General features: G+C 44.0%; 1 protein-coding gene across 3 annotated transcripts; it reads left to right on the top strand.

Annotated features, from left to right (window-relative positions):
- The first annotated feature begins 759 nt into the window (after positions 1–759).
- LOC119442172 (sister chromatid cohesion protein DCC1) lies at positions 760–22,394 on the top strand. 3 transcript variants are annotated; one of them, XM_037706934.2, is made up of 12 exons: positions 760–869; positions 1,097–1,258; positions 1,379–1,550; positions 2,935–3,075; positions 3,966–4,056; positions 5,893–6,031; positions 7,185–7,231; positions 8,562–8,638; positions 9,328–9,405; positions 9,838–9,923; positions 21,164–21,226; positions 22,187–22,394. In XM_037706934.2, the coding sequence occupies exons 1-12, from the start codon at positions 856–858 to the stop codon at positions 22,296–22,298; spliced, it is 1,182 nt and encodes a 393-aa protein (XP_037562862.1). In that variant the 5' UTR covers positions 760–855; the 3' UTR covers positions 22,299–22,394. The 3 variants fall into 3 exon arrangements, 2 of the variants coding, with proteins under 2 accessions (XP_037562862.1, XP_049517893.1); XM_049661936.1 differs by lacking the exons at positions 760–869; positions 1,097–1,258; positions 1,379–1,550; ... (5 more) ...; positions 9,328–9,405; positions 9,838–9,923 and adding an exon at positions 11,846–13,317; XR_007465672.1 differs by lacking the exons at positions 760–869; positions 1,097–1,258; positions 1,379–1,550; ... (7 more) ...; positions 21,164–21,226; positions 22,187–22,394 and adding exons at positions 11,847–16,311; positions 18,010–18,212.
- Positions 22,395–23,097: the final 703 nt, after the last annotated feature.

The following is a 23,097-nucleotide window of genomic DNA, read 5'->3' as shown; positions in this document are numbered from 1 at the left end:
ACATACGCATTTCGCGTACGCGAACAGTTTGATGATCGCTCGAGGGCGATCTCCCCACTCTTTTTTTTTTTTTTTTGCTTTCGGTAAATGGGAGAAGCGCGACACCGGCGTGCTCTACTTACCGTCGACTTGGGAACGTTGCCTCGTAGTACGACGTTTTTACTGGCCTTCTCGTTGGCCATGCGCATCCTCTGGCTGTTGACCATGGTGAAAGGTTGTGGTTTTGGGATGCGGGGCGAGTCACAGAATCACAAACTCTCACGCAAGTAACGCGGAGGAAAGCCTCATGCCTCCGAACTTGCTTTTATATGAGCCTTGCGACGCTGCCTTGTGTTAATACGCATCCATAAAAAAAGAGTTCCTACGTCCTACACAAATTTTAACAACGGAATCCTTACACATTCATTTTGTGAGGTTTTAGTTGAAATAAAACGTAACAAGCAACTTAAATCTTGCTTCTACATTCCACTAATTTTGCACTTTAGAAGAAAACGGCACTGACAGATCGGACAACGTGGCACGCAGACCGGCCAGCAGGGCCAGCGGGACTATCTGAACAGGGCACTAAACACAAACACACAAAAAAATAGTTTCGCTTCTGTTTCGTATAAGTACGACCGTTTAAAATGACATTTCTTACGCATTATTATTATAGCCTTAATTTTTATACTACTTATGTTATAAACGCAAGGTGTCAAAATTTTATTTTGCGAAATAAGTTGCGAACCTTGGCGGGGCTTGTCAACCGTCTGGCAGCAATGCCTACTCACTTTCGCGCGCTTTTTATTTGCGCTTACCGACGTATGTCTCGCGGGAAAATTCCGCTGTTAATACATTACATCTGGCGTAAGACATATGGCCATGATCAGGTGAGCTTATACAGTGGATGTAAAACGTAAACTTCAAGAAGCAGCCGTATTTTCTCATCCTAACGTATAGTTACTCTGGCACGCGCACGCCTTATTGCAGATTTTAAAGCGCTGTCGTCTGCTAGGACATAGCGGCGCACTGTTCAAAGTTGGCCGTCCTTGGCATTTTGTTTCCGCGGAAATGTGCGTTTCTACATTTTCTCGTAATGCGTTCATCTTGCTTCAAGGACTGACGAAGAAGTGCAAGCGTTTCTGGAGCGCGCCAAGTTGGATCGGAGCGACCTGCAGCCCGTCGCTCAGCCGCTTTGGTTTGCGCAAGAAAACCAGAACACACTCCGGCTGTTGGAGGTCGACAAGGAACTGCTCAAGACGATATGCGAAGGCGAGAGGTTTGTATGTCTTGCAGTTTCCTTAAAGGCGAACGTTCAGACGTTTAAAGTTTTACGCAGTCCGTATCAGGTTGCGTATTCATGACGTTTTAAACAAGTTAAATACTCTGAACTCATCAGGCTGGTTTTTCGTGGTGAAGAGGACTCTCCTGCCGTCGTGTGCACCGGCGACCGCACCTTCGAAGTCCGCGAGGCGGACATATCCAACTCACTCCTGCTGGTGCCAACGCTTCGGCTGTCATCTGAGGTGGTCGGAAACGCCGATTCGACTCCTGAAGCTTGCTCTTGCCAGGTACATGGTCAAACTGCATGTTCTATATAATTTGCCATGACACGAATGGACGGCAGAGTCTGAGGTTGTACAGAAAATTGTAAAAAAAAAAAAAAAAAAAAAAAAAAAAAAAAAAAAAAAAAAAAAAAACATCACGCCACATGATACCCATCAGGATGAAATATTGGTATGAAGTTTTCTGGGGGCCAGAATTAAGTTCGCAGTCAATAGCAGATGGGGCATTCTGCTTTGACTTATCACAGAGTTGATAGTGCCAGAGAAGATGAAAGATTATCACAACAGGCGCTTTCCACTACTCAAAAGAAAAACAAAAAAATTCAAGAAAACCTTGCACTAGGGAGATACAGTGAAACATTTGTTGTTGATTGCTAATAAAAAATATATTTAATCCATAATATTTCTTTGTTTAGAAATCTAAAGAATAATAAAATTGAAAATACACTACCTAAATAAAACAAAACTATAGTTCTCTTCATGATCAAATACTGTGACTGAAGGCATTCTTTTGGTACTTTTATTGTTGTGTGGCACACGCCTAATGTACGGGACATGGCAGTGTGCGATGTGCGCTGTGTGTTGGCTCCTTGATGGCTGTTTCAAAGGGGGTTTGCAGCCTCATTTTGCTGTTCCTGTAGTTATGTGCACACACTCTCCTTGTGCTCTGTGCCCTGAACATGTCTATGCTTCAGGAAACGCTAGACGTCGCCATTTTGCCTCAACTGTGGTGCACTTTGCGTTTGGCCAAGTCTGATCTGCATTGACGTTATGCAGCTGCATTCTGGAAGTGTCAAGCCATGTTTCTCCTCCATCACCTTGACCCAATGTTTGCTCCACGCTTGAATACCTCAGCGCTGCCTTTCACTTTCTTGTCCAGGGATAGCAACATTGAAAAAGCCCTGTGGGAATACTTACTGAGCTGCTCCAGAAAGTTGTTTCTGAAAGTGCTTCATTTATGATAAATGGGTACAACCTTCCTTCTTGGTGGTGACCATTTGGGAGGAAGATGAACTTAGATAGAGCAAGTTAAAGTGAGATTGCACATCCTTCACCCAGCACCGACACTATATATAAGCGGGCAGCTCGTAGCCCTCTGTCTTGCAAGTTTACAGCAATGGACGAAGCCAACAGGGGATTGATAGCACAGAAAAAGAATTCTGGACACTATCCTGGGGCTGCTCTGTGAGGCGTCCTTATCTGCGGAATTTCAACTCCAGGAGGCCTTGCACTCAAAAGCTAGGTCGATTCTGAAATGAATGTACTGATTTGTGCCACAGATGACAACATACTTGTATTTTCCACTCCCCATGATGTCCTTGAAATAGATGTCGCGAGTAAAAGAAGGTGTAGTTCATATGGACTGCTACAAACAGATTGTGTCACGCAGGTTCTCCAGACGTTCCACAGCTACCTGGAGCTCCGCCAGTGCTTCCCCCGACTGAAAAAGCTGTTGGAACTACTTCGCCAGAGTCCATACAAAGGCGCAGAGCTTGAGCACATTATCGATGACAATGAAGCCACGCCTAAGGTACATTGTCCTGCCTTTGCCACTTCTCTTTACTTCCTGTCAGCCAGTTTCTCTGACAAATGTGTCACGCAAGGTCAGCTGAACATCAGTCTATGTAAGTGAGCATCTGATTTATTCTATTAAAGGGAGACTAAAGAGAAAAATTATTTGAGCTGTATTAGTAAAGTTTGCTTCTACAATACCGACAAAGCCACTCTTACCATGAGAAGAGGCCTGGTAAAGCAGAAAAGACCTAAGAACGAAAAACGAAGGGCAACGCTGTCTTAAAGTTCTCGCATCACCCATCATGGATTTTGAGGTATCTTCTTGTGCCTAGTTATTGTTTTATTGGCAAGGATGGTTCGAGCACGCTAGTGTCTCGCTTTAATTCCCCTACCCCTTCCCCCCTTTATGCCGGATCGTCAATAAAGTTGTTTCACTCACTCACTTGGCAAGGATGGACTACATCATATTCTAAAATGCTCAAACACTGAACTTAGCAAATTTCGAAACCTTTTACTGAGCAACAATATTCTAATTATGAAAAATACTTTGAAATCTATGATGTTGCAATGATGTACCGCCACTGGGATTTCAGTACAAAAAAAAAAGAAAAAAAAAGTGACATTTATTTTCTCTTTAATATACAACCTATTGCCATGAATGAACGAATGCAGAGTTAAAAAAGAATACTTTATCAGTCTGAATGGCTTTTTCTTTAGTGCTTCTTTAAAACCAGTTAGACAGCTAGAACAACCAGAAAACTGCAAGACTGGTGTTGTTGCATCACAGTTTGTATAATATTCTTTAAATGATGACTGCAATTAAGAAAACTAACTAAAATGGCAATATACGGTGAAGCACTGTTGCAACAGCGGTGTAATATACCCTTCATCTGCTTTATTTTCCAGTATACGCTCGGGAACATACTGGAAAGGGTGCAAGCAAGCGAAGCTGAAATCAGACAGGCCATTGAGGAGCTGCCAGTGGTTGAAATCGATGGTGAGACCTTTTCTGCATACACATATTCAGAAACTGAATAGTCGAAAATACTTTGTGCAGGCTTTCTTCCCCATTTCCTTTCTAATCTTGCATAAAGACACCTTGTCAAGGAAATTATGAGATAAAGTGTGTAACAAGGATTACCACCCTGCCGGTTGACAGTAATCTAGGGTGCAGCTTTGACAAGAGCTGAATGTTGGGTTTAGGAGCAGCCATTAGCCTCTAATGAGTGTGTGAAGTGCCAAAGGTACATGGTGCATGGTAGCCATGTTAGAGCAAGTAAAATGATTTAGAAGAACATGTTTTTGGGCTGGTCAATTCACACCTTTTAAAGAACCCTTAAACCACCTCGAATAAGCAAAAAAAAAAAAAAAAAAAAAAAAAACAATCATGACCTCTTTCTCCTCTTGCCTTTTATTCAAACATTGTGATGCCAACAGGTTCATGCATGTAATGTGTCTGGTGTAAAAGCTGTGCATTGGTCCATACACGGGGGTCCGATTGTCTTCTAGCGTTCCTTTGCCATGAAGTTGTCCGCCTGCTCTTTCTCTTCGTCTCACTTGTCTGTCTTGTGCAATCAACTGTGGCATGTACTGCACTGCGTGTGTGATGGCAACAGCGTTTAGATGAACTGTTTGCAGTCCCAATAAGTGGAAGTTGATGTTTTGAACCACGAAAGAGTGCTAATGTGATGTTTGGTACTGAAGTAGTGTCCATGTGTCTTCTAGAGAAGTACATAGCAAGGAGGAGAGAGCACCTGTGGGAAGGGTAACGAAGGTGAGAGAGAAACCACTCACTCGCCTTCGAGCTCAGAGTGGTTATGGGGACCTTTAAAGCAATAACAGTAGCGTTAACACGAGAGACACAAGAAAGATTACGGGATGAATGCTAACATAGAGTTTATCCTGTCACCTGTCGTGTGTCTGTTGTGCTAATCCTATGGTTATTACTTTAGGCAAATTCGGTAAACCTGCATTCTCAGTACACCAGGCACACATACTTCAAGTGAGCGGATGCCACGCTAAAATACCAGGGCAGGACATTCTGAAAAAAGAGAACTTGCAGTTCTCTCAGCAGAGCTTGCAAAGAAGGATGACAGGCAATAGGTTTGATTGTGAAATTTGTGTGGTTGCTTCTTGGAAAGCTTTGCGAGTGGTATTTTCGTTGTGTGGTGTAATCAATGCATACAACTCTCAAACCTTCGAATGCAATACGTTGTGCAACATTTTGAGTCATCTCTAATGATCTTCCCAATATCATCTTGTCAGTACACACACAGCAGTGGCTTGTGCTCGTTGAAGTAGGTCTTGAGGTTGGCACATCAATGTGTGAATTTTTTTTTTTAACATTGTTGGCAGGTGTCTTCACTATATGCTGATATCAAATAGAGCTACATATGCACACAAAAGCTCTCTTCTTATAATATATACCATAACACATAAAGAAGTTAAATGTGCTGCATTGTACATTCATGTACAAAGCAGCCCTTCAGTAAAATCCTTCAGTACAGCCCTGTACAATAACCTTCAGTTGTGTGCTTCCCAACATACACATACACAGCAAGCGCTGGATCCTTTGATGCCATCACTGCACGGTCTATTTTCTAATCCTTCGGCCTCCTGTTTCATTGCCGCAGCTGCTGCTGTTATCCTTGCTTTTTTTCTCTGCATTCACTTGATCTCTTAACCACCCTGTGTCTTTTTACCTTCTGCTGCCCTTTCCTCCTCATTTGCCCATTCCACAACATTTCTTACTCTCGACAGTTTGGGAGAGGTCACCATGTACATGCTGCTAGTAAAAGGTGACATCTGCTCAATGTTTGTTCTGCACACGCAGGGTTCTACAGGCTTCTGGATGGCGAGTATTACTACCGAGTGCAGAATTTCATCATCAACTACATCGAGTCAGAGTCCATACAATTGGACAAGATACCTGCTGGTGATGTTGTCGACAAGATCTCGGAGTTGGAACCACGGTAGCTGAACATTGCTCAATCGTCGTCTTGCTGCAGTGATTTCGCTGTAATTACTCTAAAATATGCAAGTTGTACAAACTCAAATTTTATACCAAAGATAATCTCATGGTAGTAAAGAAAAAAAAGACCTCTTTCATGTCTGTATTTCCTTTGTTCCATGAAATTGCAAGGTCATTGTGTCACTATCGGTAGCAGCAGTACATACTGTGTAGACTCGAGCAAGGGCCGCACTTTCTTTTCTCACAATTTGGACGAGATGCGGCCCTTATGCGGGACCGAACCTTTTGGTCAACATGGTGCCGGCGAGCCAGTAACCCCGGATGTACAATTGCATCAGAGGTTAACGCGCAGCTCTCGCCATCTAGTAGCGGCACGTGGAAGTACGCAGCATGCAAAAATTCGCAGGTGTGCGGGCGCAGCATCGGGGCACCAAACGTGATTGCTTCTCCATTGTAAAATTTTTTTCCAAATTTTCGGCTACCACATTGGGGGTGCGGCCCTTACATGAGTTTATACGGTATGTGTGTACTTACAATGACATATTGTCACATTGCAGTGACGGTGAAAAAGCAGACAGCCAAAACTGTTAGTCATGAAACTAACTCATTATTTGGTGAACTCTTTAACTCCTTACTGTGCCCGGTCTTTGTACATTTCAGCGTAATCGCTGGTGCTCACATATGTTCGAGGATACGTTCAACTATTTGCCTTGCGCAAGCAATCTGATTAGATAAGACTCTTTCACTCTAGAATTGCCAACACCAGCTTGAAAATTTCAGATAAATTTATGCACATCTTGCACTGAGCAATAACTTCGTAACAGTGATTAAGCGTTGAAAAGGATCACCGGTAAAATATAAACAATGTACGGATGTCAATATGTACTGTACTTCGGTTTGTGAATGGGCAGTTTCATAGTGTCTTAGTGTAAACCCTACTTTCTGGAAGAAGTTTTTGTTCCTGAGGCTAACCTTCACTGCCTGTTTTTCTGTGAACCAAAGAGACATCACATACATGCGCATGAGATACCATGTAGTGATGTAGACAATGCTTTCAGTGTATAAATTATTAATGAAAGAATGCAGCTTTACTGGTAAAGATTGAAACATAGAAATCTTTGCAAAGTACATGCATCTTTCTTTTTTTCTTGCAGGGAGGTTGTTGCAGAAGTGTTTCGGAGATGCACTACCCCAAACAGTGGTAAATAAGCAATTCTCTTGACTTGTCTGTTTTATGCATTATATTTGACATCAAAATTGGAGGCGATTTTCTGTGGCAGAAACATCAACTTTTCTTCGTCAAATTCTTCAAGTGGTTTGTTGAAGGGACACTAAATAGGAAAATAATTTGAGCTGTATTAGTCAATTATCCTACTGCGATATCAAAGTAGACACTCTTGCCACGTGGAGAGGCTTGGTGAGCCAGAAAAGATGCAGGAGCGAAAGACTGGTGGCAATGCCACACTGAAGCTACTGCACAAGCTCGCCGTGACGTCCTGGATTTTGACGTCTGCACAGGCCTAGTTAATAATGTTTTGAGTTGCAAGATGGACTACATTGTGTTCTGACAGAGGCAATGAATGAACTTACTGAATTTCAAGAACTCTTACTGATCCATAATGGCTCAAATAAGAAAAAGTTGCCTTATAATTTGTGACGTCACAGTGATGTACCAGCGCTGGGGTTCCGGCACAAATTTTAAAAAATTGAACTTTGACCTTGGTTTCCTCTCATAGTAATCACCTTATTGCCGTAAAGTCAACGAAAATATAGTTTTGGAAGAGTTGAAATTAGTGTTTCCCTTTAGTGTCTCTTTAATGTTGAGGGGACACGGTGGGGTTACATTCCTGAAGATTGTGGAAAATTTTTTCTGTGCCAAGAGAAGATTTAGTCGGAGGCAGAACTGCCTCCGACTAAATGTCTTTTCCTCAATTTTATTCGGTCATGAATGAAAATGAGCATTCATGACTTTAAATGTCAATACAACACAGTGCAGGAACTGCCCTCTGCTCCTAGAGTCTTGTACATCATACTCTGTTGATCTTTGAGTCAGAAGATGATGCATAGAGGGCGCTATGGGATAGCAAATGGTGCTTGCAGGCCAGTGTGAAGAAAAAGTGTTGGTGAGCTTTCTGTAGGAATGTCCGATAAAAGTGGCCAAGCTGCATTTTCTTCACTCTTCAACTGCAATGCTTATTATCAATTGCTTATCGCTTTCGACGAATTGTTTCCAAAATTACGCCTGCTAATGGAAGCTGGTTCTGAATTTCCAAAGTGGTCGTATCACTCCTCCCTCATGCTTAAGTCACTATGTTGTTTACTGAAGCACTACTCTAGACAATAGCATATTTGTTATTTTTAACACTAATTTATTAAACTAGCTTCATTTAGCATCTACCTTTCATGCCTCCTCAACAGCACATCTCATGAAAGTTCTTGCGCTAATTTTATGAGGAAGGGTGTAATTTTTATTCATCTTTTGCTCTACTTATTTGTTATTAACACTCACAATCGCTGTGCGCTGCTTGCAGGTGATGAGTTCTACACCCTAAATGGCGACATCATCTGCAAGGCAACAGCTGATGTGCTCCTTCGAAGTGTCGAAAAGGTTTGTTGGGATTGTTGTGTCACTGTTAAGTACTAAGCCCACAGATGGCCTGTTAAATTCACAAGTGGTTCACCGCACCTTGTGCACCAGTTCAGAGCGTGCTGCACCACACCCCTCTATTTTCTGGTGCAGAAGCATATCCCAACATCACTGTTTTTGATTGTGGCATTGTGTAGGTGAGGTGTCGTGGTGGAGGGAACCTCTGTGCTCGCTGATGAGATGGCACAGCTAAAGTGTTACGCATGTTCACACTGGGGTCATGTTTGCCAACAAAAAGAGTGTTGGCAACCTCTTCAGCAATGTTTCAACTTAGCCCTGGACATGATCAACATATGATCATCAGCTGGAATGGTTTTTGGCACTTAAAAATTTGTTGCGACCACTACTTAGTGAAGTGTCTTCTAGCTCTCATTGATTTTGTTTGGTTATCCACGCTGTCAGACCAAACAAGCATTGTGCATGACACAGCGCTGTCGAAGTTATTTCAGAAATACACTGAAAACACAAAATAGAAAGCTCATTTGAGCTGAACAGTCGTCACTGAACAGGGTAACAGTCGTTACTTCGAAGATAAGTCCCCTTGTTGAAATTTTTGCTCCAAGCTGAAGCTTTTCATGTTTATGCACTGTTAATAAATTCAAGCATCCATTTTTTTGTGATCATTTTCTCTTGTTTATGTTTCTGTGCAGTTCAACCTGAGCGAGTTCCTTGAGGTGTGGCAGAACAGTGTTCCAGAAGGCGTGCAGACGAATATCAAGCAGTTAGAGGTAAAATCCACCTTACGATTTATTCAGCACAACATTCCACAGCTAGCACAGCTGCTACAGTGTCTGATGATGTTCGAAGTAAATATAAAACATCACTAACCCAAACTTGTTTTATGTTTACCTTTTCAAACTAATAAGCGTGAGCAATAAAAAAAATGCACATAAGAGATATTTTAAAAGCAGTTAGTATATTCAAAGAGTAACATTTTATACTATTATTAAAGAACCTGTCCAATTTACTTTTTGTCTTTTGTTTACTAGATACCATCTTCTGCACAGGCATTCTAAGTGTTGACGATCTTACAATGGCACTGTCAGAATTGTGCATGAGCTGTAAGAGGGAGTAATACTAAACAAAAGCAATACACAAATGACTGAAAGCAAGGCAAATGGTGTGTCATAATTGTGTTAATCTTGTTTTATTAATCGCAGGGGCTAGCCCTAACAGACCGGACATCCACACCTGAGTGCATCTACCTCTTTGACAAGTGGGATCTGCCGGATGATGCAAATGAACGGTACATGGAATCATTGTGTCTCTAAAGGTTACTCACATATGACATTTTTTACAGGACATTGCGACGTTTTGACATTCATTCCGGCTTGCTCAGTGGTATGTTAGGCTGTTACATTGGGCCGCACAATGACTAGCAGCATAGCAGGCGATCAAGCAAGCCAGAGTGAGTGCCAAAATGTTATGATGTCCTCCCACATGACCACCGTCTGTGTCGTGACGCTACGACACATACACTACCTGAGAAACGAAACTAATTTGTAGAAAAGCTATTAGAATTTAGGGCACTTTGACGCTTATTCATATTTTTACTAGGGTTTTGAGGTTCAGGACCTTCGTGTAATGCAAGAAATGAATAGTCGAAAATGTAATGTCAGTATACTTCTTGAACTTCTTATGTACTATAGATAAGTGGTAGTTGTTATGCTGGGTTGTACTAGAACAGCCAATATAAGCTTGCCATGCGATAAAATTCATCTCACTGAGAACTGCTGACCTAGCAGACTCATGTTGAGAGAGAAAATGCACGAAGAATTGTTATGCAACCTCTAAAGATTTTCTCAATACTCGCATCATTTGCTAACCCAGGTTTATTCGGGTTTGCTACGTACCATAAGTTTCAATTTGGTTGAATATTTGAAGGAATAGCCAGTGCATTGTTTTTGGATGATGCAAGTTTAGATGGAAGGTTGCAGCTGGCATTTTTTACTTCTCTTCACAGTTCCCACTATGCTACTGCAGATAAACTGGAGATAAACAAGCTGAACTAATGCAACATATTTTTCTTGCAATAATGGTACTATAAAATAGTGATGGCAAAATATTTGTCCAAGCTACCCATATATACATATATCTGTGTGCTGCTGATGGCCAGGTTTGGCAACAATCTACATTATAATGCATGCCTCAATTAATTAAAATATACAGAAGTGGTATGACTATGTGCCATGCAGTTCAACTCTTCTGGGATTACTACATTTAGATGCATTCAAGTCCCTCTAGTCATGCTGAGGATGCCGGCTGAGGTACATAACATGCCTAGCTTGCCACAATGCCAAATCTGATCTTGACAGGGATGTCCAGATCCCCGATGCAGATATCGAAGAAACCTCCGAAAGGTGCATTATTTTTTGTCACTAAGAATAAACTGCTTGTTTCCGCGCAGCTACGGTTGTTTAAACATACATGCCAACTCTCCTGAATTTTCCGTAATGTTTACGAATTTGGGCTCGTTGTGCAATTTTACAACTGTTGCGTCAAGCTTTGCGAAAAATTCTGCCCGCGAAAAAGTTTCGCTCATCGGTCTATGATATTCTTGGAAGTCTTCCGATGGTGAAAGGAGAAAAATTTGTTTCAAGCGAGTTTATTCAGACAAGTTCCTTAGCAGGCAAAATTGGCAGCGGCATAATCACAGAAAAGTCATGGTGATCTCAAGACAATGAGTCACTTGTCAGTCTCTGCTGTTCCGAATTTGCTGCTACGTGTGTGCTGTGTCTAAATGTAAATCATCGTCATATATAGCGCCTACGTATTCCACAGAAGGTGCGTGCTTAGGACAATAATTAGTTCTTGGCGATGATTCATCACCAAAGCTGGCTTCGGGCTAGGCACAAGCTATTATGGTACACTCTAGCACAAACGCATGCACAGAAGCCTACGCGCGCTAGCATTCTCATTCATATTTGCCGCCACTATGGTGACGTTTCGAGGCGTCCGAAACTAGGATGCACTGAGCCTCACCTTATCTTCTGCTTCACTTGTCCCAGGACAATCCACGAACGGTGCTTAAGTTGCAGACTAATGCATGTACGCTTCTCATTTAGATTGCAAGAAAGAAATATTGGAAATATCGGCTGCGCGCCGTGCAACAGTCGGAGCGTGCTTGCGACTGCAGCGCCTTCGCCGCCGCTTCCGCTTTTATGCGTCACGAGCTTCTTGCGCGCGTCATTGCGCGCGTCAGCACGCCTGTGCAACACTTGGTAGGTGTGAGGAGGCAGTGATGCAAATTCTCCTCCTTGGTGTGATGTGACTCGTTGGTGTGACTAAACCCTAAACCGGAAGCATATCACGCATATGCGGTAAAGAACGGGGAAGATGGCGCCTCCGCGTATCGTGCGAACGCCATCCGAGGAGCAGGAGCGGAGGTTTCGTTGTGCCGAAGCGAGACGCGCCCGCATACGTGCCCTGACCGAGGAACAACGTGCCAATGTGCGCGCGATGAACGCTGCAGCGCAACGGCGGAGGCGCCAAAGACCCGAAGTGCGGGCACAAGAGGCCGCAGAACGCGTACGACGTAGAGAAGAGATCAAACGGGAGGCAGAGGAAAAACGAAAACGCCAACAAAACGCTGCAGCGCGTGCGCGGGATGCTGCAGCACATCGCGAAGACGCGGCAGTGTTGGAACAGGAGGTAGAGGCAAGACCACAGCAGTTCACTGCAGTGTTTGTGAACGCCGAAGTGCAGCACGAACGGCGCCAAGATGCGGCGGTGCGGGAACAGGAGGTAGATGAAAAGCTGCGACATCGACAGTGCGCTGCAGTGCGTGTGAAAACCGAAGCACAGGACGAATGGCGTCAAGACGCAGTGCGGGATCAGGATAGTGATGCACATCACGAACGTCGCCAAGACGCGGCAGTGCTGGACTCGGAGGCAAGGCAACGTCAACGAGACCTTGTACTGTGTGCGCAAGAGGCTGAAGCACATCACAAACGGTGCCAAGACGCAGCTTTACTGGAACAGAAGTTGGAGGCTAGGTTAAAACATCGGCAGTGCAGCACAATGCGTGTGAATATTGAAGCACATCACAAACGGTGCCAAGACGCTGCAATGTGGGCACAGGAGACAGAGGAGAGGCAGCGTCAACAAAACCATGCAGTACGTGCGCAAGATGCAGAAGCACATCGCGAATGGTCCAAAAGCGCGGCAGTGCGGGATCAGAAGGCTGGAGAAAGCCAGAAATGGTGTAAACAGGTTGCAGTGTGGTGGGAGCAGGAGGCCGAAGCACATCGTGCATGGCGCCACGACATGGCATTGTGGGAACAGGTGGCCGAAGGACGTCATGAATGGCACCAAGACGCGGCAGCGCTGGAACAAGAGGCAGAGCGACAGTGCAGCGCAGTGCTTGTGCAGCAGACCAAGGCACATTGTGAACGGCAGCTAGAGGCGGCAGGGCGGGAGCAACAGGCAGAGGAAAGGCGACAACGCCGACAAGACCGTGTAGTACGTGCGCAAGAGGCCGAAGCACATTGCAAACGGCGTCAATGCCCTTCAGTGCGTGAACATGACGCGCGCTCAAAACAACGACGACGCATGGTGGAGAGCCTGCAGCGGCTATACGCTGTTATATGTGCTACCAGCAGTCGTGGCACAACAGACCTACAGAGCATTACACAGTGCAAGTGCATTGGAAGTTGATGTACAGACTTGGCATTCATTTTAAAAATAGGGCCACATAGCACTTTCCTCCGTGCCGCATAGTTACCGAAAGTTTCTTTTGCTCTCACATCCTGGATTTTGCCAACTGAAGAAAAAACAGAACCAGATATATGTGCCTGTCTGTAAACTTGGGAAACTTGGTTTTGCATCTTCAAACTTGAGGCACAAAAGGACGAGGACACAGAGCACTTTGCATGTCTTATTCTGCCTCCATCTCACTGTCTCCTTTTGCATCTTATGCCTTATACATACTTGCAACTGCAGTGCACATATTAAAAGTAATCTTTGCAATGAAGGTTACGGTGGCACCTTCTATCATAGGTAGGCAAAGCAATCACTGCAAATAAGATATGCACAGAGCAGCTTTGCCCTTCTGGTGACACATATGGTGCTGCTGTTCCTTCTGCAAGTGGACCACATTATTTTGTCTGGTATTGTCGCACATGATAAGTAAATACTGCAGCCCAACATAATATTAAACGAAATGCACCACAAAGTGTGAGCACAATCACATTAGTGGTTTAAATGAAAAATCTTTTTCTACCCAACTTCCTTTCCAATGCAAGATTCAGTAGATATCAAAATGATGATATTGACTGGAATGTATGCTTGGGTCGGTTGATGTGACATTAATACCAGTGAAGCAGTTCGTAAAACGTGGACAGAGAGGAAGCTCCAAGCTTCAGCGCATATGAGCAGTGGGCTTCGTTCGTCTCCAAAGGCGACATCAGTGCTTCGTGTTACCTTGTTTAAATGGTGCTAGAATAAAATAGACACTGTGTCAAGCTGCTAATGCAACTTTAATATTAATGTTTAATTCAGTTTTAGTTCCTGTTTCAAGGACTCGAAGCCTTCACAAAGTAAAATCTGTAGCTGAAGAGGATTGAAAGAAGGGGTCAATTCTTGTTATCGAGAAATGGTGTGAAACATGAGCCTGTCGGCGTCTCTTGTTGAGGCATAGTCGGATTTTAACCAATCTTTCATCTCCCTTTCTACCTCTGGTCATTTTAGCACAAGGGTGGTAGCCATTTGGTTGTGGTACAGCTTGCAGCGACCCTTTGCTGAAGAAACACAAAAACATTCACAACTAAGAGCATGCCTATTCATAGCCTTCAAAAACAAAAAAAAACAAAAACAAAAAACAGCTGCTTGAAATTCGAACGAGAAGCATAAGTTGCCGTTTAGTCCTCTCTGTCCATATGGGTGTCACTATCTGAAAAATGGCAAAAAGAAAAATAGTACAGCATATGCATGATTTCACGCCATGCGAATAGAAGCACCCCATCAATCTCTGTCATTTGGTTCCGCTAGAGAAGTGTTGTCAGCTCAAGCATGCAAGCTTCTCAATGACACCCCTGTCACGTGCTCATGTCGCTGCTTGCAGATGCTCCTCCATTGCTCAGACGCTGTCGCTACTTGAAAAAGAGGCTTTGGGGCTCCCGCGATAGCTGTCGTACCGCTTTTGTGCAGAAATTGCTGTCATGTAAAACAGCCTTCAATCGGTGCTTTTGTATCTGTCCCTACACTTTCTTTCTGTATGTATTCTTCATTAATTCATCGGTTGTAATGCTGGCAGTGGGTGACAAACTAAGAACACAGTGGTAAATCCACTCTTGGCCAGCTTCAAAGTTTGTATAGATGTGCTAGTCAATTACATTCACTTATTACTGTAATGTCACAGCAGAGGCAAACTTTTTTCAGTATTGCAGTTTCTCGGTTTCTATGTTTTGGAGTGAGGAGCCACATATGGTAGGCACAGTTGTTTGTGGGCTGAGCTCGTACTGAATTCTTACGTTGTCACCGAGTGTCACTTTCTGAAGTATTCAAATAACATCATGGCAGAGCCAGCCATTAACTGCTGCGGTAAAATGTCTCTGGTGAGATTACAGTGTTCTAGTGCCACCGAGAGGCAGACATGTTTGCTACTGAGCTGTCGCTTGAGGTTCGATTTAATAGTTCGTCTGGAGACCGCGAGGTGTACGACACACCTTCAGCAATGTCTCTTGGGTACATGTGTGTTTCAGAGGCAAGAATAGTAAGCGCTTGACTAGCACTGACTAAAACTAGGTGAAATTGGAGTGGTCAGTAACAAAAATGATGAAATACTGAGCTAGCAAAAACGAATTGTCACAATTCACCACACAGTGGTGGCTACCTGCTGCTACTAACAATGAAATTTGGACTTTGAGACCGGTGAAGTGCAGGTCAGGTGACGAGAACATGATTGTGGCTTCATGCACACATTTCATGCTCTCACCTTATTTTCTACATAGGGTAGCTAAAGGTTATTTTTAGTTATATGCATTTATCCCCGTGTGATTACTGCAACTTTACATTTTTTTGTAAACGTTTCTTTCTCTCTGATGTTCACAATTGATGCTGCTGCTGCATGACTTGATGGTATAGAGGATGTAAATACACCATAGCAGGGCCACCGTGAATGTAACTTCACCTTTTGTCATGGGAAGATAAGCCCGGATCATGCCTTGTCTTCCGAGTTTTGCTGGTTCAAGACCGCTGCCCTGACACACTCGGCATGCAGCATTTTACCTTGCTCAACCAACCGCAAACCGGCTCTGTCCTCTTTGAACATGACACGTCAAGTTGTTTGCATGTGCCTTGAACATCTCACCCATCACATTCCTGTGCCCCTCTGAAACCTGGACAGAGGTTCAAGATGCACAGCTACAGAAATGTTGCAAAGTGAGCTAGTCATAGGGCTGTGGTATTGGTAATGAGCCTTTAAAGGAAACCAAATTTGAATTGTGAGGAGTTTCCTAGGGATTTCTTCCCTCAAGTAAGCTGTGGCAACACATGTGCTGTGGGGACCTCTGAAAGGACCTCTCACCTGGAATATTCAAGCATGACATCACCATGTTCACGATTCGGAACAACCCTGCAGTATAATTTCAGAATGCACTGGGACTCGCTACCAGAGACTTCAGTGCTGATGTCATGTATCACAAGAATGTTTTTAACACGAAAGTGTTTTATTCCGGGGTCCACCAAGACTTCACTGACGTATTTCCGTCACGGAAATACGTCATAGAACATAATACAAAGAAAGAAACCAGAAGAAAAAGTTCCACAAACATGCAAAATTTGGGAATTGAACCCACGACCTCTCGGTCCGCGACGATAGATCGCCGAGCGTTTAACCCATTGCGCCACAAACGCATTCGCAGAGAGCTACACAGACGCGCCTTATATATCTAACACTCCTCCGTGTACCCGCGCTCTTGCTCGGGGCGGTGCCGCCGCCTATGAGCAGAAAAGAGAAGTACTGCATTATGACACTAAAGCCCGGGATACATGGAGCGAACTTTCTCGACGAACTTCACGCGTCAAGTAACGACGCGGCGACACGACGCAGGATGTTTGCTGTGTTGCAATACATGCGGCGAACGCCGCCGCGCGTTGGCCGCCGTGTTGGCGGCGGTCCCGGCCGCCCGCTTCGAACTGAATTTGGCGTTGTCCTTGTAGAATTCACTTAGTTGGAAGCAAATGACTGCGTAAACGGCTTTCGCTTAGTCTCAGGCCGCTTCGACGACAGAGTATTATGGATAACCTTGAGTAGTTTTCGAGATCGCTTCTCGTTTCGAACGCGTCTAAGCCTAGCGAAAGAAATATCCGATGCCAACGCCATCTATCGGGGAAGTCGGGAGATAGGCATGACGACAGCATGTGGCCTCTGAGATCAGAAGATTTCTGTTGAAGGTTGTTGTAGAGAGCTTGCACTGCTTGTCTGTTTCCTCGCAGATCAGCGGATATGGGATGTACAAATACAACGCGATTCCTGAGAGATCATACTAGGAACTACTCAATCGGTGCAGAGACATGCAGACACGGCAACACCAACGCGATTGCAGACGACGCGAAAAGGCGCGCGCGCGCGAAACACCAGCATGCATTGCGACCGGAACTAGTGCCTCCTGATTGGCTGTCGTCCACCGCTGCGCGCTAGACGCTTCCGGCGGCGGCGTTCGCCCGACGAAAATGTTTGGACAGGCAGATCGGCTGCGGACGGCAAATTTCTTGACGCCGGCCGTCGGACGTTCGCCGCCCGACGAAGTTCTTCGCTCGGACGCCGGTTATTCGCTCCATGTATTCCGGCCTTAACGCGCACCGACAGTGAACGCTTCGGTGGTCTCAGTACTACGACGCCTCGATGCCAGCATTCGAAGGGACGCTGGCATCAAGAAGCACTACCAACGCCACCTAGGTGGCGTTCACCGTACTCAGCACAGCGGAGCGTGGCCTCCGCAATTAGCTCTGAAAATGTTTCTGAAGTTGATCGCGGAGGCTGCAATTACGACGCGCTGTACGCGCTGATTTGACTCGGTGACGATTCAGTTACGTGCTTTGTCTTGCGCGTTGTATTAGTGTGTCAGTTACGTGCTTCGTCTTTCGCGTTGTGCTAGCGTGTGCAGCGTAGTGCAGCTTCCATATGCACGACGGTTGCTCATGGTCATCGACGTTGGTAGTCGTGATGGAGGAGACGTGCCACCAGGCGTCAGCGTGGGTGCATCAACGCCTAAGGGCGCTTTAGCCACAAAACACCAATAGACATTATATATCAATGTGCAATAAACATTACACTACTTCTGTGAAGACACGTTTCACTTTCGTGTTCTATACCGATTCCTATATAAGAGGGATCAACCACATTTTTTTTGTGTTTATTCCCATTGAAGTTGGTTTGTACATGCTTTCGGGCAGCGCTTTACCTACTACCTACAGCAGCAGCTGTCTCAATCTCATCTCGGGAGGAAAAGTGACCCTGCAACTGTACTGCGTGCCATTACCAAGCTACTTTAGCTTTCACAATGTGGTACTTGCAGTGTTGGAGTGAATAAACTTGCTTAACTTAAACATGTTGGTGTCCTACTGCACACAGCAGTGTGCATGTTACCTGCCGCTCTTTGGCCATACTTGTCCCTTGCACCACAAAACACCAAATTCATCAGTGTGCATGTTACCGCTTTTTCCTGTCATACCACAGTGGGTGTCTCTGAACATCATGCCAAAAATAATACTGTGCACAAGCAGTCTGAGTCTTGGTGTCTGTAATGTTATGCTAGCAAGAGCTTCCTGCTCTGCATGATGGGTGAAACCGAATGTCTTTTTTTAGTGAATGCTAAAAAACTTTTGAATCAATGGCACAATAATGATGAAGCCTCTAGATTGCTTTGAATAAATGAACTAGGTCACAAGAACAGTTATTCACCGCTCATTTATTACTTGGAAAATTGCTGCGAGTCTTGAGAAGCTTTTTCTTCACTGCACAGAAGCTGAGAAACAAGTAGACTGCAACTCCTCCAGTGCATTTCTCATGGGACCACAGTACAACAAGCCAGGAAGCATGCTAATAGCACAGCGTGGACCAGGTTTCAGTGATGCTATAAGCAGCAGGACACATTGACAAGCAACGTTTTAGTGGGGCTGTCTGTGTTCCTGTTTTCATGCTTGTTCTTAAGCATAAGTTGAATATACGGTAGTTGGATAACTTTACTTTTATGGGAACAATAGAGTGGCTTGTGCTAGCTCGCGTTCTAGATATTGGTCATTTCTAACTGCGTCCCAATGCACGGTGTTTCACTCAATCTGCCAACAGGATACTCATTTACAATTATATTCGGTCCTGCAAGAGTGCGTTGGCCAGTTGCCACAGCATGTAATTGTCGGTGCAAGGTGCCTATGACCCAGTGTTGTCAGTATGTCATCACCAGAATGCCAGAGCTAAAGTGCTCAATAGATTACATTCTGAGAGTAAGTGACATGTCAAAAACCAACTGAATAGTCCTAATTGTTCTCCTGTCTAGGCTGCAGTTGTCGATGTCCAGACTGCAGCTCGTGCTCAAAAGACCTAGAGCACAGTGTCGTGTAATATACAACAAATAATGGGAACATTGTTTTCTGACAATGCTGCTAAGTAAAAACCAAAATGTGACAGGCCAGGTAACAAGCGTATATGCCTGAAGCACACTGTCATGAAAATGAATGCATAGAAGCATTATGATGTGTAGATTTAAACTTTCTACTAAATCTTATCTCCACAGAATCTTTGAATATCCAGATAAGCCTGTAGATTTGACGACATTGCATTACATTAGGTGCCATTCCACATTTTGGCTTTGTTCCCTTACAGATGACCACGATTACAGCATTCTGCAAAAAGTATAGCCGATACTAATATTGGTGCAATTTTAGTTGTTGCTGTCATTGTAGAAAGGGTTGTCGCTCTGGTGGTTGCGAGTCAATTAAAAAAAAAAAAAAAATGGTTGGGATGGCATTTCGAGAATTCTCCTCAATGCATTGGATATGGCATACTGTTGCTGATCAAACACAAGGTCGCAGCATCGATCCCTCACTGTGGCGGCCACATTCCTTTGGGAAGATGCAAGAAAGCTCATGTAGTACAGTTTGAACCACATTTGTCTACAGTGGTCGAGTGGCTGGCTGCAGCTGCTACCTTGCGGTAGCTGCTAGGTTCCATGTCCTATAGCGCACGGACCTAGCATGCAGCATGACCAAGCATGGTCGAGTGGGGGTGTTGGCATGTGCTTTCTTTTTTTTTTTGCAAAATATAGCGGCCAACTTGGCTGACCCAACCTAGACAAGGGTGATTCAGACTGTACATAGTGTCATGTATTCAAATACTGCAGCAAGCTCTACTAAGCAAGCACAAGCACATCGATATGCTGATAATACCCACAGTCAGGCTGATAGCAATACGAAGCAATAGCATGCTTGCCTTAGGTTAGGGAATGAGGGTGACAAGGAGGAATGGTCAAATTGTAGAGTGTGAGCTTGCCCACTTCGTTGGGAAAATCCACCAGTGACTGCAGGACATGAGTGGCTTTGGCTTGATGCAACATATTTGAATTAATGTAACAAGGGATCTGGTCTTCTGTTAGCAGAAGCTTGCTAAGTCACCTTGTGTTTAGTTCAGAACCATGTCCTTTTTATTTGTTTGTTTCTTTAAGCACTTACAAAATGTGAAGCTCAACCACCATGCAACTGCACTGTGCAGGAAAGCCAGTCTTTCGGTGCTCATTGGAAATGCGTGAATGTCGGCACAGGTCTGAGTGAGTTTAGTGCAATGAAGGGAAATGGAAGACTTAAAGGAGGAAGGGAAACCTTTCTCCACGGGGAAAAGAAAAACCTAAACTTCAATCGTCGACACAAAGTTGTAGGGATTGCAAGGAAAGGGGAGCTGTCCAGGCATGCACACGTATGGTGCATTATGTTCACGCATCGTGGTCCTTAGCACGTCACGCGATAAGATACCATGATACGTGTCAGGGTGGGCCCTTGCACATGTGAGTGGCCACAGTTGCATTAGCATATCTGTAGTTCGTATACTTCTATTTCTTCACCTTCTAAGTTGCACATCACATTATGTGCATGTGAATACAAGCACAATGTCTGAATGCAGGAGCTTTAGGCAAAGTACTTGAATTAGACTCAGGCGCTCCCATACCGGATGCTTGATCCCACAAAGTAGGTAGGTGGCTGTGCTCCACATTTGGCAGGTTGTAGCGATAAATATGGCACCTTGAAAATATGGAAAACACTGCACACAGTTTCCTTTGGAAAGAGGCGAGGGTTCAACTGGAATTGAAATGGATAGAACTCTGTCACCTCATTGCTTGTTCCTTACATAAAATGTTATTTTCAATGGAATGGGTTATGTATGTTTTGTTTCACAATTAAGTTGAAAGATACATTTTGCCAACTACTTCTGCTTCTACATTCTCCTTTGTTTTTTTTTTTTTTTGTTCTTTTTTTCCCCTTCACCCGGTACAGCTTTGACATCCTTTTTAGGACAAAAGAGCGATGGACACTTGATGAGATAAAGCCGTACATAGAGTAAGTTCCTCTCAATGTCTTCCGCATGCACTATTTTGTTTAACTATGCCACATTAACACCTCTGGTAACTTAGTGGAGCTATGCCTTTTCATACAATTCATTAGAAAACAGAAACCAATGCCTACACAAGGAAGAGGGTGTGTAAGTACTTTTTCAATGGTGCCCCCCCCCCATAACCAGAATTACATGCTGCATTTAAAGAGTCTATGCAGCACTTTTTAGTAAAGTTGCAAGGCTTATTGGTTATAGAACGGAACCGCTCCACAAATGCCCTTATGCAAGAATTATTTCAGTGTGTTTTGCACCAACATATTTTTTTTAAAAACAAAGGGTGCTGTTCCCCTCCTTATAAGCATTCCCTCTAAGCTCTTTATTCTGCCACACTGGGCTGCAACTACCAGCTAGCAAGGTCAAGCTCTGTTCTCATAGATACATTGTCATACTTCAACTCGTATTTTTTGTCTCACAAGCTGACAACATGCCACTTGAAGGATTGCATGAATTTCAAACAACTGCAGGAGAAGATTATCATCCTCTGAGTAGGCTTTAGCATTTTCTAGAAGAGCAATTTCTGTTTTAGACTTTCATCAGTACATCGTCAAACTGGGCTGGTATGCTTACAGAATTCAAGATATGTTGAACAGCCCTTTTAAAGGGATGCTAAAGATGAACATTAAGTCAAGCTAGAGTGATTTATTGATGTTTCAAAATGTCAAAAGTGTTACTTTTACCAAGAGTTATTTTTAATCATGAAAGCAACATTAACGTTTTGAAAATTTTATTGTTTATCCGTGCTGAGGCACTCAGAGATGCTGTCTCATTACAGTACGAGCTATGTTAAGCAGCAGCACTCAAATAGAGCAAGTGACTTAATTAAGCACACAGCATGCTTTAAGCAACCTCCTTGCTTCTTGAGTCATGAAATGTGTCACAGTTTTGTTCATTTGTTTTTCCTCTAGAGATCTCTGTGTTGGCCAGAAGGGCGATGCGAATGCACTTCTCATGAGGCACGCACGAGCAGCGATGAGAGGTGGTGTGCGGACCTACACTTCAAAGCGCCCCATCAGATAGCATGCTGCACCTTAGCACACACCCACTTCGCATGCGGGTTTTGGAAACAAGAAAAACCTTCACATTTCAGTTTTTGAGATTCAAAAGCCTTGAGCTGTGGCTGCTAAGAAGAATTTTCAGCAATGTAAATATAAATACCATGGTTCAAAGTGCTCTTGGTATGTGTTCTTTTGTCTAGTTATGAGCATCAACCATTGCTTAGTCCTGTTGTGCTGCAATAACATACTGTTTTACTGCAGCCTATTGTTTTCCTAGCACTAGTATCCAACTGATGGCGGACTACGAGGCCTGCACAAAGTGGACGCGTGCCAGTAGACTGCTGACATAAGAAGTTCATAGTTTGAATGACTGCAAAACAAGTTTTTCAAGGTGAACCATCATATGCTTAGACAATATAAAAAAAAAAAAAAACTGCATGTGCAGCAACTCGCAGCCCATTTATAGCGGCTCCTCACTGCTTTCACAGAGACACTGTAGGTTCTCACTGTAAAGAATCGTTTTGATAGTTTACTGATAATAGTTGCCATCATGCATAACACTATAGTGAACTGTTTACAAAAGACTGGAGAAAATAAAGGCACCTCAGGCGCTACCGAACTGCCACCATGCATAACGGTGACAGTAAACCGTTTACAAAAGACCGAAGAAAAGAAGGCACCTCAGGTGCTATCAAAACAGGAACTTTCACCTCCAAAAGTGGATGCTTCAAGCAACTGTATTTGGAGGACATGTACAAAGTGTGAGCACCAAAGCTGGTGTTGGCTCATGAGCAAGCCAGTGGTATTAGTGCACGCCATGG

Source organism: Dermacentor silvarum, chromosome 2 (assembly GCF_013339745.2).
Source record: "Dermacentor silvarum isolate Dsil-2018 chromosome 2, BIME_Dsil_1.4, whole genome shotgun sequence".
In the NCBI taxonomy this organism is placed as follows: domain Eukaryota; kingdom Metazoa; phylum Arthropoda; class Arachnida; order Ixodida; family Ixodidae; genus Dermacentor; species Dermacentor silvarum.
The sequence above is the reverse complement of the archived record's forward strand: the minus strand, read 5'-3'. Positions and strand labels throughout refer to the sequence as shown.

Coding starts and splice junctions, on each gene's coding strand:
- LOC119442172 (XM_049661936.1), top strand. CDS start 12,014: ATGGCGCCTCCGCGTATCGTGCGAACGCCATCCGAGGAGCAGGAGCGG. Junction 13,318..21,163: donor CAGAGCATTACACAGTGCAA/GTGCATTGGAAG, acceptor CACCCGGTACAG/CTTTGACATCCTTTTTAGGA. Junction 21,227..22,186: donor GAGATAAAGCCGTACATAGA/GTAAGTTCCTCT, acceptor TTTTTCCTCTAG/AGATCTCTGTGTTGGCCAGA.